The sequence below is a fragment of the Strongylocentrotus purpuratus genome, unplaced genomic scaffold (genome assembly GCF_000002235.5).
Source record: "Strongylocentrotus purpuratus isolate Spur 01 unplaced genomic scaffold, Spur_5.0 spur5_scaffold_2, whole genome shotgun sequence".
In the NCBI taxonomy this organism is placed as follows: domain Eukaryota; kingdom Metazoa; phylum Echinodermata; class Echinoidea; order Camarodonta; family Strongylocentrotidae; genus Strongylocentrotus; species Strongylocentrotus purpuratus.
In genome coordinates, this window is record NW_022145605.1 from 10545064 (window position 1) to 10564201 (window position 19138).

The window sequence follows — 19138 nt, forward strand, 5'->3', positions numbered from 1 at the left end:
TGTGTGTCTTTCTCTCTTTCTCTTTCTCTCTCTCTTTCTCTCTCTCTCTCTCTTCTTCTGTTTGTTTCTCTCATGCTATTTCTCTCCACTCTGCATTTTCTAACTGTTTTTATTTAAATTCCCTTTTGTGTGTATCACTTTTTTCACACCCTCCCCCTCGCTATCACTCTTAACAAATTCTTCCCCTCTCCCTATTTGGCTTTCTCTCCTCTCTGTCTCCCTTTCACTTTTTTTGTTTTTTTCCTTAACTCTCACCACCACACTATCTCTACCTTCCCCTCTCTATTTCTCTCTATCTCTTTCTCCCTCTCCCATGTACATGTCTGAAATCTCTAAGTCCATATCTGTCACGACCCAACTCATATCTCTCTCTTTCTCTGTCTCCTCTCTGTCTCCCTCTCTCTGTCTCCCTCTCTCTCTCTCTATCTCCCTTTCTCTCTCTCTCCCTCTCTCTCTCTCCTCTCTCTCTCTCTCTCTCCCTTTCTCTCTCTCTCCCTTTCTCTCTCTCTCCCCATCCCTGCCTCCCTCTCCACCGTACATGTTGTCCGAAATCTCTAAGTCCATATCTGTCACGACCCAACTCGTATCTCTCTCTCTAAGCCTGGTATGATATGTCACTATACAATATATCTTTGACCAAGAAAAAGTAAAGCCAGAAGCAAATACTTGAGGAACTCTTGTCAGTTCACCCAGTGCAGTATACAGTTTCAAGGTTAAGGCCAACTGATATTATACTTGAGCGTCCAATATCATTTGGGCAATCATAGCCTGCAGTGAAATATGTATTAAACCAATACACCAAGGATTTAAAGAGGAATATCATGTTTGTCTCTTAAGCTTGGTATGATGTTCCACTTTATAATTGAAGATTTACGTCAGAAATTCTGTATGGTAATAAATCTTTTTGGAAATAATTAGCCTGCATTGAAATAAGTATGAAAAAAAAGGTTTTGTATTAATCATAAGATTCCTATTCCTGTCTATGTTGTTGCGTCTTTATTCAAAATACAGCGTGACACTTTCATTGTTTTCAAGTCACCAGAGTGGATCTAAAGCTAATATTTATGGCATCCGCAAGAGATATTCTATCTTTCATCAAAGCAACAATGACCATTACTTTATTTTCAAACATGATAATGACTATCCCATTGAACTATCTGCTGATTGCATATGTTAAAGATAAGCTTGAGTTCTGGTAAAAAAAGAAAATGAATTCTCACAGAATCTAACGAAACTTACACTGAATGTTCAAGATTACAAATAAATGTCATGTGCCAAACAATTTTTGAAGAAAATGTATACTGGCTGAGTAATGAGCATAGAAAGATAAGGAAATCAGGGTAGTACTAGCCCCGACACCATGTGTGTTATCCCATATACATCTTTCTGTGTAAGTGATTGTTACTTTACCAAGACTCTGCCACATTTATGACAATTTTGAAGACTCCAGAACCTTGCATATTACTTACATGCTATGATCAACTTTTCTGATCCATTCCACACCTTTTCTTTTACAATGCAATCGCATTACCAGAACTCAAGTTTATGTTTAAGCATTATTAAATAAATTAAATAGAATTGAATAAACCTGAAATATTATATAAGCAACAAGTATAATCTTGATTTATTTAACCCAATTAAGCTCATCTAAATTAATTATCTGCCCAATAGATATGCATTATCAAATAACTTGAATAGAATTGAATAAACTTGAAACAATATATAAGCAACAAGTATAATCTTGATTTATTTAACCCAATTAAGCTTATCTCAATTAATTATCTGCCCAATAGATATGCATTATCAAATAACTTGAATAGAATTGAATAAACTTGAAACAATATATAAGCAACAAGTATAATCTTGATTTATTTAACCCAATTAAGCTCATCTCAATTAATTATCTGCCCAATAGATATGCATATAATAACCTTTACAGTATCAATAATCCGAGAGATTATATCTTTCCTGGAAGAACAGATACCATCGTTGCCCTATTTCAAACATGATAAAGCTTATCCTGACTTCACGTTGAAATGTACATTATGAATGTATGGGCGCCATTCCATTTCTGATGCTGTGAGAAAAGCCTGAATAATTAAAGAATAGAAACTACTCCCTTGCTAAATTGATGGATAGCCCTGCTCAAGTAGAATAGAAAATTGTCACTATTCATAAGTCAAACCATATATTCCAGGAATGGACATGTAATTAATTTGATCTCTCGGATTATACTTTCTCTGGAATATCGTCTGGAAAAAGTCGTAATCAGCTTCATATTCAGCCCTTATCTTGTGATGGTGAAATAGATGATACTGCCTGGAGGTGGTTATGCTAGCTTTTTTGTAATCAAAAGGAAAAAATCCTATTTGAATGTAAAAAGGTTTGGTAATTGCCAATAAATCCCATGCAAGCATAACGTAAGAAATTCAGGATTTGCAAGCAGAGTGGAAAATTTGTGTCCTAAGGGAACTATGTAGTGCTTGAAATTTTGTAAAAACCAGTTCAATTTTTGTTTTCTTCTTGCTTTTTCATTCCTTCTCTATTCCGCTTTTATCTCCTCTCCTGGCCATTGAGGATGTCATGCACATTGTAGATTTGGAAATAATGTACAATTTATATTTTACTGTTTTATTACCCCTCCTCTCACCTTCCCCCTCCTCTCCCCTTCCCCCACCCTCTCCCCTTCCCCCACCCTCTCCCCTTCCCCCACCCTCTCCCTACCCCTCTCCCCATCCTTCCCCTACCCCCTCTTCCCTCTCTCTCCCCTCCCCCTCACTTGCTCCCTTTAACCTGCATTGCTTTCTCTTTTGATCTATAGTAGATGTAAACATACTATATATGTTAAGACTTTGTCATCTGCTTCTACTCCCCCTCCCGTACTCCCCTACCACTCTCTTTCCTCTTCCCCCTCTCCCTCTTCCCCTTTTTTGCCCCCTTTAACCTGCTCTGCTTTCTTTTGCGATCTGCAGTAGATGTAAACAAATTACATGTCAAGACTGTACCATCTTTCATCATATCCCAGTATCCTCTTTTAATTTATATTTTTAATTTTTCCTGTTTTTGCTCTCTGCCCCTCCCCCTTCTCTATCTCTCTCCCTCTCATCTCACGTGATAGCCGTCAAGATCTAAGGTAGATGTGGACAAATTACATGTCACGACTTTGTTAACTTTTTTTAAACTATTTTTTTCATCATTATCACAGTACCCTCATTTCCCTTTTAATTTTAATTTTCCCCGTTTTTGCTCTCTGCCTCCCCCCCCCCTCCTTCTCCCTCCCTCTCATCTCACGTGACAGCCATCAAGATCTAAGGTAGATGTGGACAAAGTATACTTCAATACTTTGTTGCTTGAATCTCCATTGTCTACCTCCTGCTCTATCACAACATACTCATCCTTTTGTTAATCTTCTTCTCTTTCTTGCATGTCCTCGTTCATTTGCATACTCTCCATTTGGGAACTTCTCAGGTCGATTGCCAATAGTATCACGGATATACCTAGTTTGCACAAATGTAAACGACACCGAGTAAGGGTTTTGTACAACCCTTAATGTACTGTATATTTTCTGTTAAGAGCCAGAAGGACAATAATTCGTGAAAATGTATGAGTTAGTACCCTTCTGGTTCACAGGTGACATTATTCTTCATATACACTTGTATTATTATCTTACATGCAAAATATCCCAACGTTAAATCTCCAAAGTCTCTGAAAAATTCCTATAAGGTCAAATGCAAAGTCCTTGAATTCTGCGCTGAATGTTGAGGCCCTTCTTTTGTACTCATGTATGCCTTGATGTCAAGTCCCACGAGCGACCTTTGATCTTTGAGGCTCTTGAAGATCTGTAGATGTCTATCTGAATCGTCACCACCCTGGATAAGACAAGAGTCTGCCAAGCCCAATGTTTATCCGTTTAGGCTTAGAGCAGTTTTAAAAGTAGGTGAACTTTGGCAAATGTTTCTGATGTTTAATGCATGATGCCTTGTCCTGTCTGTAAAGCTTAAGCTAATAAAGCATCTTCTTTTGGCCGGGAGTGGAGGGAAAGGAAGGGGGTCTCTTCAAGGTTTATGCTCAGGTTTTAATGTGTTGAATGTCAGGTCTGATAAAACAAAGATAAGGATAGATATCTTTCACAACTCCCCATAGTTACTTTCACCTGTTGAATATCATGTGTATTACCAACATCAAATTGTATTTAACAAGCAAGTTAAAGAGTTAGAAAAGTATTGCCTCATTGATTCATCAATGATTTCAGTAAGAGACTGAAACACTGTTGCTAGAGAGGGGAAAGAGAGATGGGAGAGCAATACAGAAAGAGAAGAGAGAGAAGAGAACAAAGAGAGAGAGAGAGAGAGAGAGAGAGAGAGAGAGAGAGAGAGCGCAGGGAGGAAGGGTGTGGAGAAAGAGAGGGGAGGGGAGGGAGGGATTATCGTTATTTTTGTGTAATTTACATGACTTATCAGCTTAAAGGTAAATTCCGGTACGTAGAAGAAATACCTTTGAAGATGTTTAATTTATTTACAAGCTATCATCTTGAAACAAAGAGCTTAGGATATTAAGATAATAATGTCTCACACAGCGGATGAAAGGACAAGGAACAATAAAAAGAGATTAGAGAAGAAATACTATTAACATGGTTTTTAGTAGCCTTTTTAGTAACAGTGGCAAACACCATTTTTCATGCTATGTAATGCATTCCCCCACCCAAGTGAATGTTTAATTCATGTTTCTGAGCCCATGAAGATTTGTGCTGATTTGGGCAAAGTTTGATAGAGCGTAAGCTAATACAGTGCCTCCTTGTAACCCTCTCCAGGGTTCGTTTTGACCCGCTTTTGCTGCCTCCTGAAATCGTAGAAAACTGGGTTAGACGAAAAATATGGATTGCGGTCGAGCACACTTGAGCCAAATTGAAAGAAAAGGTGTTGCGCTATCCCGAAGCGCGACAAAGGAAGCCCCAAATTTAGCGCGGCAGACTGTCGCAGATCAAATGCTTTGTCGCAGGAAGCAGGGCTTGAATTTCCCAATTTTATTACAATTATTCTCAGTCTTTCTGAATAGTCCACAATTTGATTTTTGGAGTGTACGTGTGAAGGCTTTCATGAAGCTCAAGGTTAAGAGAAATTTCTTTGAACTTATCAACTTTTTTTGATGGAAGGAGAGGAAGACAGTAGTTATTCAATACCTTGGTAAGATGTTGATTCAGAGACAGCATATCTATAGTTTAGTTCCATGAAGTGTAGCATCTTCTGAGAGTCATAAGGGATTAATCCTTGTCATTCTACTTTGAGTTAACACCCTAGGGTTTCTCAGACCACCTCAAGATTGAAGCTCTTTTGATCATCACCATCCTCATTATGTGAGGGTATTCTACCCCTTCTTCTCTTCCTCTATCATCCTCTTTCCCTTTACCATTATCATCTTGTTTTTTCTTCGCCATCATCCTCATCGTTGTTTTTGTCTCAGACCTTCAACTCTCATTCGCATCTTTTAGGTCTTGAGGGTTGTTCTCTGTCATCTTGCCCACTACGTGTACCCCTTCCTGTTCGTGTGAAAACAAAAATCAACACCATTACGTATTCAATCAAGCACAAATGTTCCAAGGTTGAATCTGTTAGCATTCCTAAACTGTTTCCTGATTGGAAAGGTCCTTCCATTTCCTGCCCGACTAAGTGGAAAATCAATAGTTTATTTCCAGACTTCCCGCTTTTAAGCCTTGATGTCAGGGGAAGAGGAGGGAGTGGGAGGGAGAAGAGAATAAAGTGTCAGTTCACAGCCAGAAGGGCGTTAAATCTGTGTTAAAGGATATGAGTAAACGTCATTCTGGCTCCAAACTGACTAAAGGATGAAAAATATGTGGAAGGGGATGAATCAGGGATGAGAAGAAACGTAACAGGAGAGATAGATATACTGAGAGAGAGAGAGAGAGAGAGAGAGAGAGAGAGAGAGAGAGAGAGAGAGAGAGGGGGGGGGGGGGGGGGGGGAGGGGGGCATAGAAAGAGAGGGAGGGAGAAAGGGAGAGATAGGGGTAAAAGGAGAAAGTGATAAAGAGGGAGAAAAGTACATGCAAAACCAAGAGAGTATGGTGACAATTAAAAAAGGTAGAAGAAGAAAGCTTCAAATTCTCGAATCAAACTTCAGCTGGTAGCAATTTCTCCTGATAACTGCAATATTCTACTGATCATCTGTTGAAAGCTAGATGGACATTAACCTTGTGTGAAATAACACTCTTCTGGCTCAGAACAGACAAAACAGTATATATAAGATACATGTCTGAATTATCCTTATTTCTATTTGTCACTCAATAGAATATCTGCTCTATTTCCCTAATGGCAATGATACGGCCGTCATGACGGCTGGTACATTAATGTCAGATACTTCCCAGAGGCATCTTCCAAAGTTCCCTCCGTTATTGTACTCGTCTTAAGTGACATTTGGCAGATTTTGAGCGATTAGGCTAAGTAAGAGGCACTTTGTTCAAGATCGTTGTCAGCACAATTTAAAAACCATATCTCACTAAGCCTCTCTCATTTCCCATGCATCCCTTATATAGAGCTGACAGCTAATCTTGGAGTTCTGGTTATGGAATCGCAGTGGGAGAAAAAACTGGATCAGAGTTTTTCTGAATTGTATTTAATTCAGTAGATGGATCATTTGGACCCCTGCATTGATTAATCTAATTGCTAATACTGACCTGAAATCTCATGTACAAAAAGGCAAGTCTGACATTTGCACACAGGAGACCATGTGTTATAGGGTGGCACAGTTTAGACATTGTTTGCTTCTTGCTCAGCAATTATTTATCTCTACCAAGTTTATATGGCAACATGATTGGTACATTGTTTGTTTTTTTTGTCTCGAATATTCTTTATAAGTTCTTTTGTTTCTGTGAAGGGAAAAAATTCCAATTATTTTCATAATTCAAGGTTACGTCTAACTTGCTTTATGCAGTGCATGTCTGTTTGGAACCAGAAAAAAGATAGGAGTTAATGTCTTTTTGGCTCCAAACCAACATCATCTGTTGAGAGCCAGAAGGGCTTTAACTCTCTCAGGATATGAATCAGCACTCTTAATTCGCCTCTCAGCGTAAGATAGTACCCGGTGAATGCGAGACCATGGTTAGTACACTGCTGTTTTAGTTGATATCTTATCTCAGATATCATAGCATCCAAGAAGTTAAAGCATTCAACCGATCGTCCCTCATTCCATCTCCCGGCAATCATGCGTAATCTTGTAACGTGCAGCGTCTACCATCGCGCCGTCGATCTATACCCCTGCAAGGCATTTACCTTATTCGTATCGCCATGGCGATCTCGCTTCAAACACAGTTTGAAGATCGGATATTGTACTTTCATTTTTTTCCTTTTCCTTCCTCCTCCTTTTCATTGAGACCTTCCCCATCCACTTCTATCTGTCTGGTTAGATCTTTGGGAATTAATGCTGCCTCGATCATGCTCAAATAAAACGGGAGGGTTGCTTTACCTTACCGCCTGCTAACTTTTCTGAGAGTAATACCACACACCCTCATTCGATGTTACTTGGTGGTTAAGTTTAATTAAGCCGCTGTATATATTCCTTTTTTCTTTTTGTATTTCAATGGATATAACATAACTTTACCTTACCATTACTGGGGGATGTTTCACAAAGATCCTTAGCTGAACTTATCTTTAAGTTGGACTTAAAAATTATGAAAGCCATTACCATCTTTGAAAATATTTTGTAAAAGTTATTTCAAAAGGCATAAAATGTTGATTCAAATCATTCATATTTTCTATTATCAAAGAGATTTCATGTTCTTGATGTGGAATATATGAAAAGTCTAACATACTTCAATTTTTGCTTTTGAATATATTTTATTTTAGGGCTACAAATGGCTCTCCGTAATCTTTAAGTCCAACTTAGAGTTAAGTTTGACTTAGGATCTTTGTGAAACACCCCCATGGTCATACAAGACATGTTCTTTGGACACCTGCTGCATGGTCTATATATCATGTATATATCACAGTGTATGGTGATTCTAGCGTAACTGCCCTGGACAATTATTATCTCCCTCTAATCCCCAAGTTCCTTGACTATGAATCTCCACCCAAACGAGACACGCTCTACAGAATATGCTGAAAGGCTGCGTGCTGTGAATCAGAATTTGTGTAATCTTTGAGTTGGCTGGGTTTCTGCCTTATTTTCAAGCCAATCAATTATGCTAATTCGGTCCCCAAAATGAGAGATATATTTTGAGCATTTGTGGCTAGGACCTTGAGGCATTGTCAACCACAGACTGCAGCCTGAGGAGACTTGCATATGTTCTCTGATTGCAATAAAACCATTGTAGGCAAAGACGAATTAAGCCTACCTCACTCCCTACGATCCGAATGCATTCCATTCACTGATTCTAATAAAACCATTTTAAGCAATCCGATTTTCAGAGACTCTGTTATTGCATTAGATATTTAAACAGAAAGAATTATCAGTAGTACAGTAGAATAGTGAATAGTGGAATAGTGAAACTAATACCATCATTTATTTTGTTAAAGATCAAAATGTTTGGCATTGTTAGCCCTCTGTCAGAGTAAATTATGTTAAATAGGCTTCAAATTCATTTTCACATTTGCACTTCATTTGTCACTTCAATGTAGATACTTTCTGGGCTGTAGTGTGTTCCTGTGTGGAACAGAATAATGCGTCAAATGTGTGTTAAATATTCTTCCTCTTCAACATAAATTATAGTATTTTGTTATATCCTGAAGCTTTCAATCAGTGATCTTCAAATCATTTCATTTTAATGCTCCTTTAAAAAAAACAAAAAAAACATGCAGCCTATAATTTCTCATGACATTTTTCTATTTTAAGTGATATCTTTGTGACCACTCCCCCCCCCCCCCACTCCTCTGCCAATATGACTACAAACACCATGTTTAGTGTTTATAGTGGATTAGAAGTTTGATAATGGTTTATACGGCATCTAGACAGGTTGAATTTAAACTTACCAGATCGATATCCAACCAAAAAGATCATGAAATGCATGTATGGATCCTGCCCATAATAATAATAGTTAAGTTTACCTGGGTAAGCTTCATCAGCTTCAACGTTGTTCTTCCTGAGAGCGATTGCCAAGTACCCATTTATACACCTGGGTGCAGGGTAGCAAACATGGATTAACGTCTTGCCAAAGGATGTTAGTGCTAGGCTGGGATTCGAACCCTCAATCCTGGGATTGAGAGTCAAGTGAGCGAACCACTATACCAAGACACCTCCACTCGCCCTAACCCTAAACCTATCCCATACCCAATCACAACTATTTCTGTCTCACTGCCTCATTCATTCATCATTTCCCCTGGGCTGTATTTTGTTCGAGATACAGAGTTATTGAATGGTTGATATTGGGCTTCACAATAGGTTTAGGTTAGGGCTAGGGTTAGGGCTAGGGTTATACTTTTTGGCCCAGGGTTCACCACGGAATCCAGCTAGTGTAGGAAATTGATTGCAGAGCCACCAAGTAACGCAGGGTCATATTGTCGCAGAACATCTCTGTCAGATTGCTCCAGATATGCATCCATCTATTGTCAGGAAACAATCGTTAATGCTAATCTGCCACTGCCTAGCAGAAAATGTCTGTAGTTATGACCACAAGACACCTTAGGCAAACAAAAAATAGAAAAAAAATAAGGAATTTGTCTTGACTAGCTTGTATTGATGAAAAGCAGAGAAAATAATACAGGTTGTTGAAGGCAGAAGGATGCAAGTTCTAATATTTTGACAACCAGGAAGTTTTCGGTACTTCATAGTTGGGTGGGAAGTCGAAATAGGCATAACGGAAGAAGAGAAAGCTAATGACAAATATGGACCTTTCATGTATAACACAGAAAAAGCTATTTAAAAATATTGAAAATACTTGTTCTGTTTTTCCTTGTTTTGGGGGCTTTTCCCTCTTAATTTTTCTAATTGCATGATCTTCCATTTCTCATACATGTTGTAGCAGTGTAAGCATTTATCTTGGGCTGTAAACATTGATTGCCTTTGGAGATATTGCATGGATATTATTGTCAAATAAGAAAAACAGAAAGTGTGCAGCCCAGTCTGTAATTTTGAAAAGAAAAGGAATGGGGGGGGGGGGGGGGGTGATCTGCAAATGAAATGATCTTGATTAAGAGGTATTGAAGTATGTTTGTAAATAGAAGCACGGCCAATCCTTCCAGCATGCAGCATTTATCTGCTCATTTTCTTGTCCCTGCATTTATCTTCAAGCTCTTGAGACATAGTTGATAGTCATTTGATTGAGAACCTCCTATTTGATTACTTCTAACCAAACATCTTTAGCTTTCAGACAAAACCTTGGAAACATCCGTCTTGCTCCCCTCTAACCGACCAGCGGCCCATGGAGAAGAGGGCAATGTTCTTACAAGTGGGTTCTGGAAACTTCGACAAACAATCCCCAGGAAGTTCTCCAAACCGCTGCTTTCTGAAAGCAAAGTCATTGACTAGTCGGGGAATGAACATTATCAACTCCCTTGTGACGGAGACATGGATGATTAAGTTACCCACAGATATTGCTTCACATTTGCTTAGTGAGCAAATATGCTTCCATCACGATTAAATTACACTAGAATCTTTCCGCCTAGAATGGTTGAATAAACATGAATGTTTTGAGCACAATTTTGAATCATTAAGGGTTTTTGAAAGGGAAGATGTTGCAGACATTTTCATACTGCCAATGTAACTAAAGAGGTGCCCCCCCAAACCACTAAAATTTTATAAAACCCGGAACTTGAGTGCAATACAAGGATATTCATCAAGTGGTCCCGTGAATTCTGAAAACATCTTGAAATGCCAAAGCACAAGTCAAATTTCAGCTATTATAAATTCCACCACTTTCCTGTGTTATATTGTAAATTTTCATGGGAATTTGCCAAACGTAAGAGGAAATCGCATGGCCTTACCTGTTCAGCTTTAAAAATTGTCCAATGTTTTTGTTACGATTGAAAGTGACCATCTCATTTGGATGAAAAAGGAATACATTTTTTACTTTAAAGTGCATATATCTAAGTGATTGCAAGAAACCATACATTTACATTCAACCCCTTTTTTGTTCTGTTGGTGCTATACAGGCCTTATTTCATCAGAAATGTAGCATTAGGGTTAGTTATAGTGTTTGATACAAGGTATTAGTTAAGAATAGTGTTTAGTTTTTAAGTTTAGTGTGGGTTATTGACCGTGGAGCCATTGTTTTGAACAACCCCTTTCCATTTGGACTTTATGTTCTCTAGATGTCGACATAAATGATATTCCTCTATGCAAAAACAGGCTTACTACTGGATCTTGTAGTAGAGCCTTTAAAGCTTATCTGCCGTAGTTTACAGGAGAGATTAGACTGCCCTGCAAGGTCACTGGACAGGTAGTTATCTCATCAACTCGGCTCTCAGTTAACATAATAAAAAGAGGATCATGGGGGACCAATGGTCACCGATTAGGCATTGTTTGTTATATAGAGGGCGCAAGTAGCTACAAGTAGTGCAGTGGGCCTTTAAGAATGTCAACAGGTATCTCTGCAGGCTCACTATCAGGGTCTCTTCTTCCCAAAATATTCACAGTCACATGCTTCAAACCAAACCTCTTGAATTCTGGTTGATGTGCTCAACCAAATATCCATAGTCCATACGCAATCTCCTCCCAAATTCCCTCTTCTTATTTTGTCTTGTTTCATGTGATAACAGATGTTTGATTTTTGTTTAAAATCAGTGAGCATCTTAATGCAAAACCTTCTCTGCCTATTTCATCTTTATTCAATTCATTTGATATAAAATATGGCAACTTTATCCATAGATGACATGCCCCTCTATGTTTTTCATTGGTACAATTTTTTAACACAATATCTTAATATTCTTATTGATTGGACCAAAGTCATTCAAGAATAAGTTGCGCGAAATCGATAAACAGACTTTGCAAGACAAATGTAGACATCTGTTTAGAGATGGCGTTCTAGGGTTTCAAATTTGCTAAAATTCAACAAAGGCTTTAGAACTTGAACAAAGTAAAATAATTCAAATGCACCTTCATGACGTAAGTAATTTGAATGACGGTTCATAACACAACACCCTTAAATGCACAATGACACTGCTACATTCCAGCTATGTTATTAAATTGACAGTACAGATATTTCTATTTTTACACACTAGTAATCAATTTCTATATTGACTGCGGTTGCACCTGTCTTAGTCGGTGACAGACTCTCCGACATGCTGACGTGCCAACGCAAACGTGGCTCCTCATAACGTGCGATGAAACCGCCGGCCCATTCGTCATGCACGCCTTGCGTCTGTAATTTCCCCGCATTTTGCTTCACGTGGGCCATGTAAACAAGTTCTGATAGAAGAGTCAACAGGTAGAAGAAGTATCTGGCCTTGCTCAATTTCCAGTGCTCGCCTTACAGAGCACACGGCCGCATCCCCCCTTGATGAAACTGTTTGGAATCCCACCAGACTATTCCCTTTTCAGTGAACAAATTGAGGAAATGTATTCCAGTGTACATCATCGTAATCTGTCTTTATTGAGATGGCTAAGCTGTGGCTTTGCTTTGAGAGAAGAACAAATAGATTCAAAACGAGACATACATGTCTTCGTGTTTTTGCATGCAGCGGCACATTTATTGTACTGTAAGATGTATATGGAAGAGTTGTATCTTCAATCATTGCCGATGTCTGAACTAGGCAAAGACAAGTGTTTTAGGCGCCGCTCAGACAATCAGTGCAATTTGTTTCATTATCTCTGTGAGGCCATTCCTAGGAGAATTTTGAAAATACCCTCCCTGGGTCCTCATGCACTTCAAATGAAAGCCAGTTTGCAAATTGGCAACTATTCTCATGATGTGCTATCTTCTGCTAATGATTAACTCTGTGTAACATGTTATGAGTTAATGTCCTTCCGGCTCCAAACAGACATTTGTTGGGCCTTGTCGAAATTCTCTTGGATCCTTGCTCTTGAAATGGAAGATAAATTGTGTAAATTGGCAACTACATTCCCATGCTGTGCAACATTTTCTAATGATTAACCTTTCCACTTCTTTCCAACATTGTAGGTTAGTTTTGAATTTGTTAAACATGTCTCCGTAGTTAGAATGAAAAAAGGAAGGAAAAAAAAAAATCAAATTGGCCAAAGTGATTTGCAATTAGTTGATTACAAGTAGGCAAATATGCTTCTATTGACAAGGTCTTGACAATAAGGAGCAAATTTGCCTACTCAGTACTCACTAACTTGGCAACAGTATCTCACTGATTTGTGGCACTTATTCTAGTCAATGTGTATCTTAGTTAGATGTGAAGTTCTTTATTTGAAACTGGATTTCTGAATCTGACTATTGTTTATGTTTGTCTAATGAAAATGATACTGAAATCGATGATCATCTCCTTTTAGTTCTCATTATTGTTATGTCTGTATTATTTATAATAATAATAATAATAGTGGGTTCTTGTATAGCGCTCATGTCAGTCAGATTTGAACCTCCTGGCGCTCCCGATTATTACCCTGGCTTTAGCACGGCTGCCATAGTCTAACTCAGTCTAACTCAATATATCGGAGTATGTAACATCAAATTTATTTTATTTCATTTATTTACCTCTTTTTCTCTTTTTTCTCAATTTTTCTTCTCCATTCTAAATTCTTTCTCTCTTTTGGATTCTTCATGTTTTCCTTCAAATAAATGACTCTCTTTTTCCTCTCTCCCTCCTGGCTCCCTCTCTCTCTCTCTCTCTCTCTCTCTCTTTCACTATTTTATTTTTGCTCTGCCCAGCATGTTGCCCTCCAATTTCTATTTATCATATGAATTTTCATAAACCACAAGCTCCTATAAAGTAGCTCTACAAACTAGTATCTCTGGCTGCATAATGCAGGTGAATTATACACTTGTGGGTAAATGAAATTCACTGCATTAATTTACATATTTCTAAGCGGCAAATTCATGAATGTGCTCTTTATTTGTCTTTTTTCCTTATTTTTTCAGCTGATGCAGGCATCTGAGGAAAAGCGAAAGCAGCTTGAGAGAGATTATGAGGAGGCGCTTAGAGACCTGCAGGAAAGGCAGAGTGAGATCAGAATGATGCAAATGGTAAGGAGAACGGAAGAGAGGTGGAGAGAGGGACAGAGTGAGAGAGAGAGAGAGAGAGAGAGAGAGAGAGAGAGAGGGGGAGAGAGAAAAGGAGAGGGATGGAGATCAGATGATAGAGAGAGAGAGAGAGATGGAGAGAGATGGAGAGAGATGGAGAGAGATGGAGAGGGAGAGAAGGAAAAGAGGACTATAAAGACAATCAGGAGGGATAGAAGAAAATTATTAATATCAATAGGAAGAAATACAATTTTAGATTGAATGTGGGGAAGGGAACTAAGGTTTGAGATAGGAAAAAAGAAAAAATAGAGAGAGAATGAGAAGGGGAAAGAGAGATATCCAAATGGGCAGATAGTGCGAGAGAAGGAGTGCAGGCATTACAAAGTTGTGTCAGTTAAATTTTATGTTTTAAGAAGTTAAAAGTTGTCTCAATAAAAATACATGATGCATTAGCGAAGATTAAAAAGCAGAAGCGGAAAAACAGATTTTAAAAAATTTCTATAGTGTTTGAGATGAGATGAGAAACATTGTCTGCTGTGGACCCGAACTTGTTCTAGTCAATGTGTATCTTGGTTAGATGAGAAGCTGTTTCTTTGAAACTGGATTTCTGAATCTATGACTACCTTTTATGTTTGTCTAATGAAAAAGGTACTAAATTTGACGACCCCCCCCCCTTTCTCTCTCTGGCTCCCAACTAGCAAGGGATATTGATACAGATAAGAAGTACAAGTTAAAGGAGAGACAAAGGCAAGTAACCTTGCAGAGGACAGAGAAAGTGCAGACCACGCTCTATTGAGTGATTTCTTGAGAAGAGATGTAGATGATAAAACCAGTATCATCAAGCTAAAACACTCACTGATACATAGAGATTGTTATCTGATATCGGTATCCATCATTATTCAAGAGATGAACAAGGATCAGATATCCATGCTTCCGAGTAAGAAAATAAACACATTCCTCTCTTTCACCCTCTGAGTTTCGTGAGGATTCATGAAGACCTACATCGCAATAGAGAGGGGTACATTCTTAAAGTGTATTCAAAGGAAGAAAGAAGAGGCCATTTAAAAGCCTGTTTAGAGTACTGAATCTTATGTTGTCTGCAAGAGCTAGAAGGTCATTAACTTCAGTGGCTCATTGGTAGAGCAGTGGTCTCGTAACCAGGAGATGTCAGGTTTGAAACCACCTCATTGCGCAAGTACCCTATGGTGTCAAAAACATCAATCCTTGTTACCACGTCCCCCAGAGAGGACTTAGAGCCATCTGTCTATGATTGCTTACTTGCAAGCATACACATGTTTTCTTAGGGAAAAACAAACCAGTAAACTAAACCATCTAATTAATCAATTTCAGAATTTCACTGGAAAATAATTTTCATTCTCCCATTTCTCCTTATTTGGGCTCAATACTGTGAACTGTTCTAAAAAAAAATAAAATATGTACCTTGCACTTAAAAAGTTGCTTTGTTTCTTTGGGGAGTTGTTAATACAAAGTCGTTTGCATATTTATTCTGACATACTGCATTTGCATTATTCTTTGGGTGTTGTATGAGATGATCCTATAAAGTCGCATGGCTGGACTCTTCCCATTTTCTTCAAGAAAAAACATACTTGTTGACTAAATGGCTCTATAAAGACGAGGCATATAACCATCATCACTCACTGCCTCTTAGCTTTGTCGTCCACTTTCAATCTTCTCTGTGATTTACTGGGACTTGGATATCAGCCTTTCGTCTACACCTTTCAGGTGTCAGTGCTAGAGGGCGGTAAGAGCAACCACACTTCTTTCTGGTTGTCATAAAGAGCAAGCCTTCAGATGTAATCAAAGTAATTTCAGTTTTTCCCTCAAGTGCTCAAAGGGACACAGCCGTGCTCTTTCGTGGAAGGTGACGGCGATGATTTTTTGTTGATGTCCATATTTCTCATTTGTTTTTATTCCTTTCATTGTAATATCATTTTCTCTTGAAGTTTTGTAAATGCTGGCAATTATGTTCTTCGTTTTTGTTATCCTTTCTTCTGCTTTGTCATGTTATTTGTATGATCTCTTTCTTCCTCTTCGATTTCATTCTTTTTGTTTGCCTTTCTTTTCTCGCTATTCCTACTACCATCTCTCTATTTCTTTCAAACACTCTCTCTGTGTGTCATCTCTCAACTATTTTTATTCCCCCCCCCCCCCCTCTCTCTCTCTCTCTCTTTCTATCTATGTCTCTCTGTGTGTCTCTTTCTCTCTCTCTCCCTCTCTCCTCTCTCTCTCCTTCTCTTTCCCTCTCTCTCTCTCTCTCTCTCTCCTTTCTCCTTCTCTCTCCTCTCTCCTTCTCTCTCCTCTCTCTCCTCTCTCTCTCCTCTCGCTCTCCTCTCCCTTTCTCTCTCTCTCTTTTTTCTCTCTCTCTTTCTCTCTCTCTTTCTCTCTCTCTTTCTCTCTCTCTTTCTCTCTCTCTTTTTCTCTCTCTCCTTCTCTCCTTCCCCTCTCTCTCCTCTCCCTCCCTCCTTCTCTCTCTCCTTTTCTGGGTCATCCTCCATACATTTCTCTCTATTCTCCTTTCTTCTCTCCTTCTGTCTTGCAGAAAATTCGCTTCTTAACCCTTCATTACAGACCTCCATTCCTCCGCACAAAAGTCCAAGGCAAATCAGTGATTGGCTACAGATCCCTGTGGGGCACGCAAATGATATCAATTCATTCTTATAATTGGAAAATTATAAATTTGCCTCTAGAAATGAATCTGAAACTGTTATTTCCTCGAGTACTCTATAAGGTTCGATGATGAGACAAAAGTTGAAAAGCAGCAATCCATGTTATGAAGCAAATCATAGGTTATAAGTTGAATTTGCTTCTTTTATAATGGTCCTTGATCTCACTTGATAATCTAACGCATGAAACAAAATGAAATCATGATCCTTCTGGCAAAATTGTAAGCCCATTCTAAGTAACAATCTTACCCAAAAGATTATTTGTCAGAATTTCTTGTTTCAAAAGATAATTGTCAATTCTAGTTATTCCTCCTAACTGCCTTTGGAAAGTTACCTATAACATTACTATCTCTATTAAAGATTTGTCTTTTGTAGAAGATTTTATGTAGGACTATGAGCAATATGTTGTTAATGTCAAAATACAATTTTATATTGAAGAATATATTTATCTTGTGAGCAAGTAAAAAAAAAAATGTTTGTTCTTCAATATTTCCTTTTAAAAGAAAAAACGAACTTGTTTTTTTAGCAGGTTACACCCTAAAGTAAAATCTATCTGTAAGACTCAAATGACGATCCCCATCCTTGACTATCTTCCCAAATCTACATCTGCCTTTAAAAGCTTTCACTTGTTGATGTGAAAAGAAAGCTCTTTTTGCTATTTGTTAGCGTAACCTTCTTAAAGGTATCATATACACCAGTTTCATCATTATTACTTCATTTTCCTGGAGCACATTTCTAGTGTCCTGCCTGAGGTGGGAGGGTCGTTGAGTTCAAGTGACCCCCTATACCCAAGCATTCACCTACATGTAGGTATACAGGTTGCTATGACTAGACTTAATAGTTCTTGTTGAAACCCTCGCTTACATAAAGTGTCGTAGACCGACCAAAACCTTCTTCAAAGTAACATATCCCCTATTTTAATCATCTTCATTTCATTTTACGGGAGCACATTTCAGGTGCCCGGCCTGTGGAGGGAGTGTTGGTGAGTTCAAGTGGCCCCCTTGTCCAAGTGGTGTGCACAGTGTGCAGGTTGCTATGACCAGGGTTAATAGTTCTTGTTGAAAGCCTCGCTTACGTAAAGTGCCGTATACCAGACCTTCTTAAAAGTATCATGTCACCCAGTTTCATCATTATTACTTCATTTTCCCTGAGCACATTTCAGGTGTCGGGCCTGGTGTGGGTGCCTATTCAGTTCAAGTGCTACCCTAACCCAAGCAGCCTCCTTTATGAGCAGTATGCCTAGGCCAGGGTTGTAACTCTTATTTAAAGCCTCGCTTACATATGGCATGGTAAACTGAACCGCTTTAAAGGTATCATAGCCCCCAGTTTCATTATTACTTCATTTGACTGAAGCACATTTCAGGTGGTAGGCCTGTGAAGAGATGCCTATTGAGTTCAAGTGCTCCCCTAACCCAAGAACTCCCATCGGTGAGTCGGGTGTTAGGGTTAATCATTCCTGTATTGAGCCCTGTTCACACGTAGCTTGGTAAAAACTGCCCTGGCCAAATGAAATGGCATATGGTTAGTCCATTTCACATTCCTGGAGAAAGTAACAGGTTGTGTGGATTGCTTAGATTAAAACTGTTGCATTGTGGGAAGTGCTTGTGGCATTTCGCTTCATGAGAACCCACTGTTTTTGTAAAGAAAAGGGAGAGGCGGTAAAGAAAGAACAACATGCCATCATCCGCTGAGCAGTAAGAGAAGAGGATATGAAGAAAAAAGGAAGATACATGATGAAAGGCGAGGAAGCACATGAAACAGATCGCGTGGGGTGCTTAGATTAAAACTGTTGCATGATGGGAAGTGCTCTCGGCATTTCATTTAATGAGCACCCAAATAGCTTTTTCCAGTCTACAGCTTTACAGGTGAAGAGCCCAGAGGGGTGTAAGGACACGAGTGGCCGCTCCCATCAGTTGGCCCCCGAAACCTCTTCCCTTCTAGCAGTAATTGAAGCTATTTATTACTTGACACTCTAGGGTCTTGGGAAAGGACCTTCTATTCCAAGCATCTATATATCCTCCGCTGCTGAGAGGAAGAAGGACATTGGATCATATCGCTATATACACAGAGTTAATGCCCTTCTGGCTCTCAGCAGCTGACATGGCTCTAGGAAGAGCTCCATCAGTTTTTTAGAGAGTGAAAAGTTAATAAGCTGGACTATTTTGTCAGCCATTTTGTATTCATGTTGCTCAGTGATAATCTGTGATATGAACAACATGAGTAGAATACATATGAATGAATTTTTATAATTGTTGTCACTCAAGGTCTTTAATTTGAACATCATTCTTTTGTCATTATTCCTATACTCTTTTCTTTTTTAAATAGTATGATGCATGGGCATAAATCTGCAATTGATACCTATTGTTCA

General features: G+C 38.7%; 1 protein-coding gene across 7 annotated transcripts in view; it reads left to right on the forward strand.

Annotated features, from left to right (window-relative positions):
* Positions 1-19138, forward strand: part of LOC578834 (RIMS-binding protein 2) — a 96508-nt gene that overhangs the window by 44040 nt on the left and 33330 nt on the right. For all 7 annotated transcript variants that reach the window (XM_030991629.1, XM_030991630.1, XM_030991633.1 and 4 more), the window contains exon 5: positions 13985-14089. In XM_030991629.1, the coding sequence (XP_030847489.1) occupies positions 13985-14089 (105 nt within the window). The remainder of the gene's footprint in view (positions 1-13984; positions 14090-19138) is intronic.